Raw genomic sequence first — 14,432 nt, 5'->3', positions numbered from 1 at the left:
TTGGGCTCAAGCAAACCTTCCAACTCAGCCTCCTGAGTAGCTAGGACTGCAGGTGTACACCATTATGCCTGGATAATTTTAAATTTAAAAAAAAATTTTTTGTGGGGTCTCACCATGTTGTCCAGGCTACTCTTGAACTCCTGGCCTCAAGTAATCCTCCTGCCTCTGTCCCCCAAAGTGCTGGGATTGCAGGCCTGAGCTGCTGTGCCCAGGCAACAATTGGTATTTATATACTTATTTATTTAGAGATGGAGTCTCGCTCTGTAGCTCAGGCTGGAGTGCAATGGTGCAATCTTGGCTCATGGTAACCTCCGCCTCCTGGGGTCAAGCAATTCTGCCTCAGCCTCCTGAGTAGCTGGGATTACAGCCACCCGCCACCATGCCCGGCTAATTTTTTGTATTTTTAGTAGAGACGGGGTTTCACCATGTTGGCCAGGCTGGCCTCGAACTCCTGACTTCAGGTGATCCACCTGCCTCGGCCTCCCAAAGTGCTGGGATTACAGGCATGAGCCACTGTGCCCGACCAGCAATTGCTTTTTAAATATAGAAACAGGCACAGAGAGTTTAGGTAATTTGCTCAGTGTCACATAGCAAGTCGTCTACAGAGCCAGCACCATTGTCCAGTGTGTCTGAACACACAAAGCCCCAGCTAGGCAAGGTGCGGCTGGGAAGAGCAGGCATGCATAATTTTTTCCTCCCTTCTGGGTCACTAACCTGGGCCTTAGACCAGCTCTCCTTCCTGTTGTTGAGTCTCTGTTTCCGAAAAGAGAAAACCTTGCCCTTTGAGGTCTGCACCCTGAAATAAGCTGGGTGACTCATTATTACGTGTCCTTGCTTGAGACTTTTTTGGAATACCTCTGTTGCACATGCTCCTCAGCACAGTATTCTGATAGTCTTGTGACCTTGAGGTCCACCCCATGCTTGCCTTTGGTGTATGGTTTTGAACACAGAAGCATATGTGCGTCTGCCGTGTTAACACATCCCATTAGTCCTCCTACACTGTGACCCTCTCCAGTCTATTTCTCACTCCTCTGCTAAGCAGAGAATCGTGTCAGCCTGGTCTATGATTTTGGGGTTTCAGAGTTGGCTCCAAAGAGCTGAGTGAGGCAAATTTGCCTCCTGAGAGCATTAATCCAAGTAGCAAGTTATTAAGTTTGAAGACATACACATATAATTTACATTTCCGTAATCATAACGTGCTGCCGGAATAGTCATCTGGTGATGGATAGTATCTTAGTCGTGCCATCTGCTGGGTCAGATCGAGATTTCTCTATGATTTGAGTTGGTGGAATGCCCCAGGGTCAAGTTTCACCAGTAAACATGTGATAACGAGCATGGGAACACAGCACTCTAATGACCATCCCTGCATGCGGTGGACTCTCCCCAGATCTCGCAATTTTCCTTTTCAGCCGTAGCTCATTGAATTCCTCAGTGATAGGCATTGTGCTAATAGGGCTCCTCTAAGTAAAGAGAAAGGAGAATGGTGATCTTCATTTTGCAGGAGAGAAAACAGAAGAACAGAGAGGTTTGGTAACTTGTGTGAGGTGGCACAGCTAATATGCCATTGATTCAGGAAGACTGGTGGATCCTGTGGAGCTGTCATGGCTAGAGAGGGGTGTGGTTGATGGAGAGTCACCAAAGTGTAGATGGATGTGTTGGATGTGACTTACCACCTGCAGGCAGCTTCCTACGAAGAGCAAGGACACAGCCATGGCCTCGGAGGGGCAGCCCTCTGGCCTTCAAGTCTTGTCAAAATCTCCTGCTGCTGCTGATAGTGCTGAGTTGGGGTGTGCATCCTGCCATAACTGAGATGCTCCAATTGTCCTTCTGGTGTTTTCTTAAACCCTGTGGAACCTCAGAGCCCCCAGGCTCTGGATCTGGTTCAGTGACCTGGTAGCAACACCAGCCAGCATAACTCAAGTGCTCACTGCTGGGATGGGAGAAACTGAGGACAGTTTTCCAGGCCCAGAAGTCAGGTGCCCGTAGGTGCAACCCTCAGCCTGCCTGGAGTTATCCCTGGGTGTCGCAGAGCCCCTGATCTCTCCACTTTAATGACCTGTGACCACCATAAGAGCAAATACAGTCTTTCCTTCTAAATACAGCCCTGAATCAGAAAGACATAGAAGTTTAACTTGGGACAGGATCTTAGCAAACAGGTCCAACCTGCTCATTGCCAGAGGGCAAAACCGAGGCCTAGCAAGGGGAGAAGTAACCCTAGGACACCCACAAAGCTAATGGCGCAACAGGGACCTGCTGGGTCTCTGTCTCACAGGCTCAAGCTCTGCTGCCTAAGGCTACTCACTCTGTAGGCTGCTCTGGTGAGAGAAGTGAAATGAGTGGTCTGGTGCACCTAACCGTGGGTGAGGATCTCTCGATCCCCCAGGTGGCCTGAGCCTCAGGGATCAAGGTAGCAATGGCGGGTGAGTTTGAAAGGCTGGCAGGGTGGCTACAGGGGAGAAAGCATTACCAGCTTTGTTTAGGAAATAACTCTCCCGTTTAATGATGCCGTTTAAAATAAGCAAGCAATGGTTTGTAGAAATGGAGACAAGAAGGCAGTGGGAGCAGAGACCGTCCTCTTCCCCTTCCCTGCATGACCCACACACATTTTAGTGGCATTAAACAGCAATGGATGGAGCTGTTCCTGCAGGATTCTGATGGCCACTGCACCAAGACCATATCCCAAGAGCCTGCGTAGATGTTGAAAGTCTGTCCCAGGAATCTTGTTTATCATCAGTTTTGCCAGAAATATAAAAAAGCAGTAGAGGATGATGATATTCTTGCTCTCCGAGACCCAGAAAAAGCCCATATTTATCCCTAAAGAATAGTCATTATCAGAGGCAGACGAATGGTCTACACTTGAGTGGCTGTCTGAGTTTCTAATCTCAGAGTCCTGTGATGGGGAAACTGAGGCGCAGAGGGGAAGGAGACCCAGGGCTGGCCTCCTGCGTCCTGGGCTGTGCCTCTTGTACTCCTGAACCCTATGTGTCCCTTCCCATCTTGGGGCTTCAGGGTCCCCTTCTGTAAAATTCCGGGGGTGGGCAGCCTGTGGGAGACTCAGTGACTTGGCCCAGGCCCTCTCCAGCGCTGGCTGTCCGTGGTGTTCTCATCAAGGACATTAACCTCCTCTCCGTTCTCAAGGTTGCTGCTGGCCTATTTATAGAGCTGACCAAGAGGATTCTACTGTTGCCGGCGATAAAGAATACAAATGATGCTCTGCGCATTGTTCTTTATTCTTTCCTTCACTATTTTTTTTTTTTTTAAACTCCTTGGTCAACGTTTTGCTACCGCATGGTTTTCAATCTCCATGCAGACATGCTGGGGGAGAGGGGAGTGGGCTCTGCCATTTGCTGAGCTCCTCCTGTGTGGCCAAGAAGGCTCTGAACTTTATGCACATTGTCTCATTTAACCCACGCTGCCCTGGGAGGTGAGCATTGTCCTTCTCCCCAGTTCACACATGCTGCTTTGCAAGGGGAAGCAGCTGGCCCAAGAACTCTCCACTGGCAAGCCGTGGAAGTGCGACTGGAATCCCATTTTGTCTGTCTCCACAATCCACGTGTGATTTTTCCACCTGCACTCCTCTGTTCCTGACCCGAGCATAACCTTCCAGACTAGATGTGGGTGCAGGAGAATGCCTGTGGATGTTAATGGTTTCTTTTGGGGGCAATATTTACTTTCTTAATCAATCAGGCAGTCTTTTCTTAGGACCTACTGTGTGCCAGATGATACTTTATCTCTCACCAGGCTGCAAGCATCATTGAGGACCTACTGTGCACCAGATGATGCCTTGTGTCTCACCAGGCATGTGTCATGAAGACCTTCTATGGACCTGGCTATGCTTTGCTCTTCACTACGCACAAGTTTCACGAATACCTACTGTGCGCAGGACAGTGCTATGTCCCTCACCAGGCTCAAGTGTCATAAGGACCTACTGTGTGCCACACGATGCCTTGTCTCTCACCAGGCGTGTGTCATGAAAACCTATTGTGTACCAGGCAATGCCTTGTCTCTCATGAGGCTCAAGTGTCATGAGGACCTACTGTGTGCCAGGCAATGCCTTGTTCCTCACCAGGCATAAGTGTCATGAGGACCTGATGTGTGCTGGGTGATGCCTCCTTGTTTCTCACCAGGCTGCAGCCTGTCATGAGGATAGACCCACTTTGTTTCCTCTAGGCTTGGCACACAGTAGGCATTTGGTCAGCCCTTGTTGAATGAATGCTGTTGTGAGTGTTGCAGTCTGTCTAGGAAGGAGCAGAGAAGGAGGCAGGCCAGGTGGAACAGCACTGGAGCAGGGAGCTGTGCCCTCATGGAAGAGGGAGCAGGGGGCAGAGACGAGAGGAAGAGGAAAGAGAGGTCAGGAAGACAGGGGCCATGGAGGATGTGGTGGCCTCAGAGGCTTCTGCTGACGCCTCCTGTGCCCTGAACCACTTTCCACTTTGCTCTGGGAGAAGCCCACTTGGTCTCAGGCTTTCTCCATCCCGCCTCTTCACCTTAACAGGGATTTGATTTTCCCGACTGTTCCGCCAGGGGAGCCCTGGGGAATGCTAAAAAATACTGTAAATCTTACCCTGCTCATTTTCACAAAAATCTTTTTTAAAAGCAGAATTTTGGAGAGATGCCATCCTTGTTATCCCTCCATTGGGGACTGGCATTTAGCTGTAGAATTGAGGGCCTGGGTGCCTCCTGGCTCACCCTTCCTCTGCTGAGAGAGGCTCAAATGTCAGAGAGTTGCCTCTTCCCACAGGCCTTGCCTAGCCAGGGCTCCCTTCTGTCTTGGAAAGCTCAGCCCAGGGTCTGGTTTGTCTGTTGAGAGTGTTGGGGAGTTGGTAGAGCTGTATGTGCAAATTGGGGCAAGCTTGGGGGACGCAGAGAGCTAAGTGTCCACCCCCCTTCTTAGGCATATTATTATTTTTTTCTCCGATATTGAAAGCAATGTGACCTCATTGTGGAACATTTGGAAAATATTGAGAAACAGGAAGAGCAAAATAATAATCACCCATAATCCTACCACCCAGAGAGAAACACTGCTAGCATCTTGGCACATTACTTCTCAGTTTTGTTTCATTTTGTTTTTCCAGTATGATTTTTCTCTTAACATAACTGACTTCATACTATAAGACATGATTTATAGCCTTTTAACCCCACTTAACATTAAAATATATCACATTTCCATGGCGTTACAACCTTTGTAAATAGGATTTCAATGGCAGCATAAAATTTCAGTGTGTGTGAATTCTATCATTTATTCAAACAGCCAGATGGTGCTGCCATAACAAAATACCATAGATTGGGTGGTTTTAGCAATAGACATTTAATTTCTCACAGTTCTGGAGTCCAGAAGTCTGAGATCAGGGCGCCATTGTTCTCAGGTTCTGGTGAGGGCGCACTTTGAGACTTGAAAACTTCTATCTTCTCATTGTGTCCCCACATGGAAGAGAGACCAGAACTCTCTCTATCTTCCTACAAAGCTACTGATCCCATCATGAGGTTCCCACCCTCATGGCCTCATCTAACTCCAGTTACCCCCTAAAGGCTTCATCTCCAAAGTAGCATCACATTAAGGATAGGGCTTCGGCATATGGATCTGGAGGGAAACACATTCAGTCCCTAACACAGGCTGTGTTTATTGTTAATCCTAGTGCTTAGTGAGTGTCTCCTTGGGTCAATGTCTTCATCTCAGCTGCAGGTGCCTTGTGGTGAAGCAGTATGGCAGACCTCAGCTTCCACCCCAGGCTGTAGAGTTTTGGGCTTGTCTTTCCTCACAGTGGTTCCATCTGAAGACTGGGAAGTGTACAATAAAGGTGGTGTTCCACACTCAGAATTAGTTGCTATGAAAAAGGAACTTCTTTTTTTTTAATTAATTATTACTATTTTTTTTGAGAAGGAGTCTCATTCTGTTGCCCAGGCTGGAGTGCAGTGGCGCGATCTCGGCTCACTGCAACCTCCACCTCCAGGGTTCAAGTGATTCTCTTGCCTCAGCCTCCCAAGTAGCTGGGATTACAGGTGCCCACCACCATGCCCAGTTAATTTTTGTATTCTTACAGGATTTTGCCATGTTGGCCAGGGTGGTTTTGAACTCCTGGTCTCAGGTGATCTGCCTGCCTCGGCCTCCCAAAGTGCTGGGATTACAGGCGTGAGCCACCGCGCCCGGCTGAGAAAGGAACTTCTTACTCACTGTGTGGGCAGGCAGTTTCCCTCCATTTCTTCATCTGGCAAATGAGATCCTCCTTCCCCTCTACAATCCCCCTCCCCCATTGGGTTTCATTAGGATTTCATGAGATAATGCATATCAGGTGCAGCGCAGAGTGGCTGACACATACAAGCCCTTTATAAATGTTAAGTGATTGCTATTACCATTGTTTTTATCTGTAGACTCTGTGCTTGGTATTTTATCAGGGTCCCCAAGATGACACCTGGGTTCAGTGATTCTCTAGAAAGGCTAACAGGATTCAGCATATGGTTGTACCTGTGGCTAGGGTTTATTACATCCAAAGGATACAGAGCAAAATGATCACGGGGAAAGGGTGCATTGGGCAGAGTCCAGAGGAGACCAGGCACAGGCTTCCACGGGTCCCCTCCCTGTGAGTCCCACAGAACACACTAATTCCTCCAGCATCAAATGGTGACAAAGGTGTGGAATGTTGTCTATCAGGGGAGCTCATTAGAGAGCACCCACAGTTTTTACTGGGGGCTAGTGACATAGACCCTGTCTACTTGTACCCACCTTCCAGACTCCCAGGAGGAAAGCAGGCTGAGCATAAACCGCAGTTTACAGACAGTCTAAGCACATGAGCCGCATTTCTCAGTTAGGGAATGGTGGGACACTCCCCAAATCCAAGTTCCGAGATGCCAGCCAAAGCCAGCCTTGCAAACGAGCCTTCCTGAGGATAACAGTGTCAGGCCTGCAATGTGAACTCCTCTGCAGAGGTATCCTAAGAGATCATATTTCTTGTATTTGGACCACTTCAGGATAGGGGTGGGACAGATGTTCTTGTTTTCATAGGACAAAATCGAGGGCTAGAGAAGGAAAGGGACTTTGGGGCTGGCCTCTTCTTCCGCATGGGGCTTCTGAGAAAAACCAAGGTCTGGGCCAGGGGAGGGTGTTCCTCCACACCCCTGGCACCTCCCTTCCTCTAACCTGTGTATCGCTCTCTCCCTAGGCTCTGAAGGGCTCCAAGAAGCTGGTGCTGTCTGTGTACTCAGCAGGGCGCATCCCCGGGGGCTACATCACCAACCACATCTACACCTGGGTGGACCCGCAGGGCCGCAGCATCTCCCCGCCCTCGGGCCTGCCCCAGCCCCACGGTGGTGCCCTGAGGCAGCAGGAGGGTGACCGGAGGAGCACCCTGCACCTCCTGCAAGGAGGGGATGAGAAAAAGGTAGGTGGGGTGGGGAACGGAGGCCAGCCTCTCAGACACCATATTCTCCCTACAAACCCAGAACAGCAAAGCTGCTTGGAGGCTGCAAGAAGAGGCTGGTTCTGTCCAGGCTCTGTCTTCCCTCAAGTCCGTACTGAAGGGTGGTGTTTTTTCTTTGCTTTTCTTTTTGACCTGTGTAGTGTATGTTATGATACAGGCTAAGCTGCCACAATAAAAGAGCTCAAATACTGTGATTTATTTATTGATTGGTTTATTTATTTATTTGGAGACAGAGTCTCACTCTGTTGCCCAGGCTGGAATGCAGTTACGCGATCTTGGCTCGCTGCAACCTCTGCCTCCAGGGTTCAAGCAATTCTTGTGCCTCAGCCTCCTGAGTAGCTGGGATTACAGGTGTGCACCACCATGCCCAACTGAATACAGTGATTTAAATGAGAGGTTTTTTTTTTCTCCATCATATAACAGAATAGAGGGACAGTCTCATCTGGGGGACAGTTCTGCTCCAGGACTTATCCTGGGACCCAGATTCCCGCCATCTTCCATCCCCCAGGGGGTTGCCCCTTCGTGTGGTTGAAGCTGGGCCACATCAGGTCCCCTTTCTACCTCCCAGGAAAGGGGAAGAGAGGCATCTCTTCAATTTCAAGATCACCAAACTTCCCACTGGCCTAGACCCAGGTGCATGGCCACACATAGCTGCCAGGAATGTGGCCAGGATTGCTGCTCCACAGGGAATCTTGTGCAGTGTGGGTCTTGGGCGTAAGTAACAGAAACCAGCCCTGGCCATTTTACAGAGCAGGGATGTTCTGGAAGGATAGGGGCAGTCCCAGAATAGAAGCCAAGAACCTCAGGGTGCAGCCTGCAGGAGGGGAATGTCCACCATTCCGTTCTTAGTGTCCTTTCCCTGAAGATTCCCAATGAGGAAGCATCTCATGGGCTGGCAGGGATGTCTAGGGACTTTGATTGACAAGACCACCAAGACTGTAGCCAGTGGGAGAGGGATGGTTGCCCAAAGCACTGTGGGGTGTTCTAACTTGCAGAAGGGGGCAGGAACACCAATAGACGTCCCCTATGGAGCCCTCCTCCCCTCAGACCTGGACAGTTTCTTGAAACACAGGAAGGCTGAAATGGTCCCTGATGTCTTACCCTTCTCTCTGGGTGCTGTTTGCATTGCATCCCTTGGTTACTCCTGGAACCAAGAACGTGGCTCCTGCAGGCAGCTCCCTGGTGTGTAGGACCTTGACACTGACTGCCAGGAGGCCACATGGCTTGGGGCTCCGGGCCAAGCGCCATGCCTCTGGAGACTCTTTCTCAGCTCTCCTTTTCCTGGCGATAAGACTGTAACATTTATTTAATGTGTTTTGTGTTCTTTGCTCAAACGTCAATATGCAGGACGCGGCAGAGATCACAGCAGCTTCTATTGGAGGCGAGCGGCAGCAGGTAGTTGGTTGGTATGCACCACAGCAGCCCGGGCCGCGTCAAGGTTGCCAGGGCTGGGTGGGCTCGTACCGCCTCCCCACCAGGGAACTTGTTCTCTGACAATCTTGAGAGAATGCTGCCAGTGGTTATTGAGCCATGATCAAGGGCAGCTGTCTAGTGTTGGGCACAGAACTTGTTTTATCTTTTTCTCAGTCCCTTTTCTGTGCAGGGCATGGGGTGAGTTGAGCTTATCATTGATGGAGAGCCCTTGTGTGCCTAGCCCTGTGCTCACAGTGTCTTCCTGAGTCCTCCTTGCTGCCACACTGGGAGGTAGGTGTCGTCATCCCCATTTTGCAGATGAGGAACCTGAGGCTCAGCGTTGTGGCAACCACGACCCAGCCAATAAGTCTCCCAGTGTTTGCTGAGCACCTGGGTGCCTGACGATGTTATGGGAGTGGACAAGAGCACTGGGGCCCTGCTCTTGGGAAGCATCCAGAGTTTGGAGGTGGTGGGAAGAGTGAGACAATAATCCCAAAATGAGCACCAGTGAGCAAGATAAGACAGTGCAAACTGATGGGAGGAAGTGAAATCAGGAGCCAGGTAGAAAGTGCCAGGGAGAGACGGGCTGTTTTGGATGAGATGATCAGGGAGGACTTCTCTGAGGAGATGGCTTCCGAGCTGAGACCTAGAGAGTGAGAAAGAGCTGCCATGTGCCATTCAGGGACTGAAAATCCCAAGCAGCAAGGACAGCATGTGCAAAGGCCCTGAAGTAAGACTGAGGCCAGCATCTGCAAGGATTGAGCAAATGGGAGGGTGGGGGTTAGGTAAGGTGCCTCTGGGAGTCTCAGAGTAACTCATATAAGAATGTGAGGCCGGGCACAGTGGCTCACACCTGTAATCCCAGCTCTTTGGGAGGCTGAGGCAGGAGGATTGCTTGAGCCCAGGAGTTTGAGATCAGCCTGGGCAACGTAGCGAGACCCTGTCTCTACAAGTATTTAAAAAAAAATTAGCCGGGTATGATGGCATGTGTCTGTGGTCCCAGCTACTTGGGAGGCTGAGATGGGAGGATCACCTGAGCCCAGGAGGTTCAGGCTTCAGCGAGCTGTGATTGCCCCATTGTACTCTAGCCTGAGCAACTGAGTGAGCTCCTGTCTCAAGAATAAAATAATGCAGAGGTGGAGGCCGCATGAATCATACTCCAGGGAGGACCCAGATACCGAAAGAGGCAGGAGACACCCTGAACCATCCCAGAGAGAGGCCGTCCCAGATTCCACAGCCCCAGACTGGCGCATCTACCCTCCTCCCTGTTCCTCCTCTTCCTGCTGCAGCGTGGAAACCCCATTTCCCTATTGGGAAGGGGCATGGGCTAATGTCTCTGGATCCCTGGCTGCTGGATCCTGGGTAAGGGGCCTGGTGGGGTCTGATTCTCTTCTCTCCAGCAGCCTGGTCCCATCTTCTGATAGTCGAAAAAGCCACGGCCAGACTCTTGGACTTGTAACCATAACCTCCACAGAGGAAGTATACCTCTCAGGAAGTGGGTTCTCAGGGCAATAGTGGCATAAAAATCACACATGTAGCCAGGTTACCCTGAAAATCCTTATGCTGTCCTCTGGAGCTGGTTATAGCTTTATAGCCCTTTTCAGGAGTGTCCTTCTCTGTGCCATGGTATGAGACCTGTCCCGTGAGGCTGAAGACAAAGTACAGAGGGAAGAACAGATGTAGTGCTCAGGGAGTCAGACGTGGCTGCTCTTAAATCACTGTCAAATCCTCAGAAGTGAACGGGGCAGGGTGCAGAGTGCTCCCTGTATGGCTTCTCATGTTGTTCTAACCTGCAGCCTCTGTAGCTCTCATAAACTAGAATCAATTTGTCATGGGGGGGGGCTAAGTGGGATAGCCTCAGTGTGGCAGGGATGGTAAGACCTTGGGTCCCAGGCTGCCTGGGTTCAAACCTTGGTTCTGCCTCTTGCTTTTAATTTTTTTGGTTATATACCCCAAAGTGGACTTGCTGGAGCATATGGTAGTTGTATTTTTAATTTTTGGAGGAACCACCATACTGTTTTCCCTAGTGTCTGCACCATGTTACATTCCCACCAACAGTGCACTAGAGTTCTTCTTCCTCCACATCCTGGCCAGCACCTGTTATTCTGTTGTTTTGAGAGTAGCTGTCCTTGTGGGTGTGAGGTAGTATGAGTTTTTTCCTGATCTGTCTTTACTTTGGGACTTTATGCGATGCCTTAGCAACGTGATGACAGTGCTGAAGGTCACAGCAGGGACATGGCGGTGTTCAGGGGCAAGGTCAATTCTGCGTCTTTTTAAGCTCTTGATCCTAACCATTCCCCTATTTCACCTCCCCAGTGTGAAGAGGCAAGTTTGTGGCACAGGACTTGTTCTGGCACATTCTGTGAGGTATAAATGTGATACATGTCTTCTGAAAGGGACAGGGAGAGTGCTGTAGTGTGCAGAGAAGGGAGGTCCTGCCCACCAGAGAAATTGGGGAAGGCTTCCTGGAGGAGGCAGCATTTTAGGTTTGGACATGTGGCAGTGGAAGGGAAGGGTGACCCAGACAGAGGGAACAGCGTGACAATATCCAGAGGTTAGAGAGAGCAAGACAGGTCCTAAGCTATTCCTTTGGCTGTGAAACAAGGTTGGAGAAGTAGAATGGAGTTAGCTCCTGCAGGCTGAGATGCTGGGCTGGGAATGTGTGTGGGTGGGGGACACTTTTTTTCTGTAGACAACAGAGACTTGCTGGGCATTCTCTTAGCTGGTGAGGGAAGAAGGGCAAAATCAGTTTCAGGTATGCAAAGACCTTTAGCAAGACCATGAAAAGCAAGGTGTGCAAAGCTCGTTTTCAAGAGGGGTGAGAGTGGCTAAGTAAAAACACAAAGAACTTCTGGAGTCAGTAATGATGTTTCTTGTTTTAGTCAAGGTGAACTTCAAAGGTGGAAAATGAACCTTGGGGGAAGGTTCCAGTACTCCCTCCTGTGTACATATTCAGGATGAGATTGTTCCTGAGTTGAGTGGGGTGAATTCATTTCTTTGAAATGGCTTGAAATGGAGGATGGCTTGAATCAGCTTACAGGGCCGGGGTGGCAGGAGAGAAGGAAGGAAGACCCAGGGGAGGAGGCTGCATCGGGAATGGGAGAGCGAGTGTATTGCCGTGGGGTCTTTGGGGTGGAGGGAATAAGCATGATGTTTCCAGACTCTCCTCTGTGGCAGGCGCCTTCCCTTCTCCTCTGTGCCTCCTACAGGCTAGAGGATCCAGTCTGAGCTGCAGGACTGGTTACCTGTTTTTGATTTCTGACTGTGAAGGTGTCATGGCTCAGCCTGGGGCCTTTGCAGAGCATCCAACAGAAACTCACAGATGGGCTTTCAGAAGGCGGCCTGCGTTTCCTGCTTCTGTTGCTTCCACATACCACACTTAACACTTCTGTCACCCATATTTATTAGAGATGGGGTTGTTAATGTCGCGATGAACCAGTATCCAGAGTGATGGAAGCACAGCTTCCCACGGGCTTATCTCTTCACTGCAGTTTTCAGATTTCACTGTGGTTTTGTAGAATCATTTGACTGGCAGGCCAGTCCTATAAAATATTTACAGATAGTGTCATTATTCCGATTTTCCAGATATGAAAATGGAGGCCTGGAGAGCCTGCATGAATTATCCCAGGTCATACAGCTAGAGAGTGGCTGGGACAGGTCAGGCTCACATCTCAGGCTTATGCCTGGTCCCTTCAGTGTCCCCTGGGTCTGGCCCTCTCACAGTCACAGTGGTGGCTCCATCCAGGAGAGACAGCAGAGCCTGCCTGCACACAGCACCAGTCATCTTGGTCAGCATCTGGAATCTGCTCGGGGGAATGATGCGGGCAGGAACAGCTGTTTGTAGAACTCAGATGCCCCTCTCACCCCTCCCTGGTCATTTGCCCATGAGCTTTATTGAGAACCTCCTAAGTCTTATTCCACTGCAGTGTCCCTGTCCCACGGCCCCCACTCTGCAGTGAGCAGTTAGACCCTGCTGCAGCAGAAGCAGCCGCTCCGCCAAGCTCATGTGTCTCCAGCAGCCACAGAAACAAGATGGGACCTGCCCTTCTGCTCAGGCTGCTACAAGCCTGGAACACAAGGAGCAGGGGCTTTGGGCTCAGCAGCACTGGGTTTGAAGCTTGTTTTTGAAACTTCCTGACTGTGTGACCTTGGGCAAGCCACTTAACCTTGGATGAGTCACTTAAGCTTCCCCATCCATGATTGGAGGATGGCCATGCCAGCCATGTGAGGCTGTTTCAAGGATTAATAATCAAGGCTCATAAGCACAGAGCACAGTGCCTGGACATAGTAATGAATTCCAGCAACAACCATCAGTTACTAAATGCTGACTAGGTACTAATATTTTCCCCCAAAATATGTACCAAGTACCTATAATGGGCCTGCTGTGCATACTGGGGATACAGCAGTGAACAGACAAAGAGCAGACAACACCTTGGCCACTGTCAAGGGCTGACGCTCTAGTGTGTTGTGGGGGGACCGTGAGGGGCATGAAAAGGAACAATATACAGTCTTTTGTAAAATGAGGGAGAACCGAGCAAGGAACAGGCATGGGAGGGTGGTGTATGCGCGGGGCAGGGTTAGAGAAGGGGCAGGGAAGGCTTCACTAAGAAGGTGACAGAAGAAAGGATCTGAAGCTGATGAGGAAGTGATTGTACACGGATCCATCCTGTCTGGGCAGAGTGCTCCAGGCGGCTAGAAGCCTCAGGCAGGAGAGCAGGGCCTCTTGAGGAGCAGCAGTGAGACCTGTGGGATTACAGAGGAGTGAGGCAGCAGGCATGGGCAACTCTGAGGACATGGCCGAGTCTGGGGACTTTCCTCTGAGTCAGATGGGTGCCATGGCAGAGCTTTGAGCAGAGGAGGGACCTGGTGCATATGAGATTCCGGCCAGACTGTCCAGGCTACTGGATGGAGGGTAGATGGCAGGAGCAAGGGTGGAAGTTGGGAGCCCACGCATCCTCATCCTCACAACAGCCCTGGACGGCGCTATCAGTTAGGGGTGTTTTTGGCTGTGGATCACAGAAAGCCTGGATTATAGGAGCACACACATTCAGGTGTTCACTGTTCTCTTCAGAGGTGTAGGGCTGGGCAGCCCCAGCTCTGGTTTGTTAGGGAGTGAGTCTCTCCTTACTGTTGTTGGCTCTTGCCTTGGGCTCATTGCTTCACAGCTGCAAGGTGGCAGCCACTGCTCCTGCCGTCACAGCCTCTCACAACCGTGCCCAAAGCAGAGTGGGTGGAGGGAGCAGGAGGCCCTTCTCTTCCTGTGTTCCTGTCTTTTCAGAGTAGAGAATCTTATCCAGAATCCCCTAGCAGACATCTGCCACCATGCCTCTTGGCCAAAACTGGCCCAGAATTACCTACATCCATTCCAGTTCCTGGTATAGGGGAATGGATAACCTAGCCTGGTGTCATCTCCTGGAGCTGCTCTGGCTGCCTCTTGGACATAGTTGAGGCTCCGTGGCAAGGCAGGAAGGGAGATGGCTGCTGACTTGGCTACAGGCAGTGCTGGCCCCAGGCAGGTTGCACAATTCTCATTTCATAGACTGGGCAACTGAAGATCCGAGAAGCAACAGGGCTTTTCCCAAGGGTGCCCAAGAGTGAGGGGCA

General features: G+C 50.5%; 1 protein-coding gene across 4 annotated transcripts in view; it reads left to right on the top strand.

Moving 5' to 3' along the window:
- WHRN (whirlin) overlaps positions 1–14,432 on the top strand; it is a 106,658-nt gene that overhangs the window by 22,651 nt on the left and 69,575 nt on the right. For all 4 annotated transcript variants that reach the window (XM_054501815.1, XM_054501814.1, XM_054501813.1 and 1 more), the window contains exon 2: positions 7,158–7,376. In XM_054501815.1, coding sequence (XP_054357790.1) covers positions 7,158–7,376 — 219 coding nt within the window. The remainder of the gene's footprint in view (positions 1–7,157; positions 7,377–14,432) is intronic.

The sequence above is a fragment of the Pongo pygmaeus genome, chromosome 13 (genome assembly GCF_028885625.2).
Source record: "Pongo pygmaeus isolate AG05252 chromosome 13, NHGRI_mPonPyg2-v2.0_pri, whole genome shotgun sequence".
NCBI lineage: Eukaryota > Metazoa > Chordata > Mammalia > Primates > Hominidae > Pongo > Pongo pygmaeus.
The sequence above is the reverse complement of the archived record's forward strand: the minus strand, read 5'-3'. Positions and strand labels throughout refer to the sequence as shown.